The sequence below is a fragment of the Kryptolebias marmoratus genome, linkage group LG17, assembly GCF_001649575.2.
Source record: "Kryptolebias marmoratus isolate JLee-2015 linkage group LG17, ASM164957v2, whole genome shotgun sequence".
NCBI classification, from domain to species: Eukaryota; Metazoa; Chordata; class Actinopteri; order Cyprinodontiformes; family Rivulidae; genus Kryptolebias; species Kryptolebias marmoratus.
In genome coordinates, this window is record NC_051446.1 from 15788090 (window position 1) to 15790113 (window position 2024).

At 42.2% G+C, this 2024-nt stretch overlaps 1 protein-coding gene across 3 annotated transcripts in view; it reads left to right on the plus strand.

The window, feature by feature from the left end:
* The first annotated feature begins 453 nt into the window (after nt 1-453).
* The window catches only part of LOC108247554 (sesquipedalian-1-like), a 3165-nt gene continuing 1594 nt past the window's right edge, over nt 454-2024 (plus strand). The window contains exons 1-2 of one of the 3 annotated variants that reach the window (XM_017435790.3): nt 454-675; nt 1063-1177. In XM_017435790.3, coding sequence (XP_017291279.1) covers nt 578-675; nt 1063-1177 — 213 coding nt within the window. In that variant the 5' untranslated portion in view covers nt 454-577. Of the gene's footprint in view, nt 676-934; nt 964-1062; nt 1178-2024 lie in introns of those variants that run through there. The other 2 variants (XM_017435799.2, XM_025010152.2) reach the window with 2 other exon arrangements.

Below are 2024 nucleotides of genomic sequence, written 5' to 3' on the forward strand. Positions count from 1 at the left end.
GGGAGGGGGGGCAGATAAAATGTTAACAAGGGCCACATTTGGCCAGCAGGCCTTGAGTTTGACACCTGCTCTAAAGGGAATGAAGCTTTTATTAATACGTCACCCCTCAATGTCTGTTAGGAAAATATCGGACTTTATTGAAACTCTTATCATCAGATTTAATCGACGACTTGTTAACTTTTGGAGCCAACTCCGTCTGAGAGTGTCCGCCACAGCTCGTCAAAAAATGGCTAAAACTTTGACTGTTTTACAGATACTTAGCTAAATCTTGGTGTGGTAGTAGCCGGGAGTCATCCTCAGCGCACACTCTGAGCGCATTATCCCTCCTCCTCAACACAAGATGAGCTCAGTTTAAAAACTCTTGTCCAGCTATTAAATGATAAACCAGCCTGCCATACAAAGAGGCTTCTCCAAAGGTAAAACATGAAGTTAAATCATAACAGCACGCAAAGTTTGGGGGCCTTCACACAATTAGCACAAATAACTGAAGCAAAAAAAGGTTTAAGGGGATTTAAAAGTGGAGAAAAGTTCAGCTAGGGCGCTAGTTTTCATTGGCTTCGACTTAAGTTTTATTTAAATGTGTTTGACGTGGAGCGACGCCCTCACCTTCAGTACCAGGAAGTCACACACACACACACATAGGAAACTCGCTCCTACACACACTGCAGCAGAAAGGTGAGTAAAAGGAGAAGATTTGAGTAATATTCTCGCTTCCTTATTTCTCAAGTATAAATCGGGGCCGTGCTAATGAAATGAAACCCAGGAGGGATAAATGGCCGCCTGCTTGGCGCGGCTCCAGCAATTTACAGCAAAATGTACCCTATTTCTCTTTGAAGAAATAAAACCTTGTTGCTTTTAAAGTAAAATAAAGCCGGCATGTGGCGTTAGTTTAGGTGCAACGCGGGGGGAAATGCGTGTTTTTCCTTCCAGAAGTCACCTTTAGGCAGTCATGATAAAACATGAGTTGGTCTAACTTCTCCTTCAACAAACATGCAGCATCATATTCATGCGGAAGTGTACCTGCTTTAACTTGACTCTCTTTGTGTGTGTTTTTATTTTTAGCAGCTTGTGTTCTGAGCCTCCCTGCAATGTTGAAATGAAGATTGATGAAAAAGTCGTCAGCTACTTTGAATCCTGCAGCTCACCTGTGGACAAGGAGGGGTTCCTCTCCAAAAAGGTAACTTTATCTGTGTTTTGATGGTTTACGACACAAGAGTTCACATTACTTTACCTGAGAGATTGTTGCGTGACAAAGTAAAGTGATGTTTTGACTTTTTGAGTCCAGTTCAATGAATTACACTTAAAGGAATGCATGTCGCCCGTCACCTTTCATGCCAGAGGTTTAAACTAAGATCGTCTTACGTTGACAAATGCCGCTGGGCTCATGCAATATCACAAGATGCCATGCTCAGAGTATGTGTTGTGAATGATTCTCAGCTACTACCACACCAAATCCTAGCCCAATATCTGTAAAACTGGCGGAGTTCTAGTCATTTTTGTGTTTGGTAAGGTTGATTAGCTGTGGCAGCCATCTTGAATTGGATTTACTCCAGAAGGTAATCAGTTGTAGATGTACATCCAATCATTATTTCCAGAAATCTTCATTTCAGTCCGTCCAGTCGTTCATAAGATATTTTGCTAACAGAAACAGAGAGCTGACTCCAATAAGTTAGCAGCAACATTTTAAATCAAAGATCTTGTGTGGTTGCTCGTCACTCAGAATATGTGTCAGGATCAGTCTCAGCTTCTACCACACCACATTTTAGCTCATTATGAGTAACATCGAGTTGTAGCCATTTTTGTGTTTTCTAACATCAGTTGGCTGTAGCAACCGTTTTGAATTGAGTTGGCTCCAAAAGTGAATCAGTTTAAGACGTACGTACAGTGATTCCTTTCTTTAAGTTTCATTAAAATCTGCCCCGTAGTTCATGAGATGTCTTGCTAACAGACAAACGCAGCCACGAAAGGCGGGCAATATTGAATGCTCTGTGTGACGTTTACCCCCCCACCCCCCTCCCCCCTCC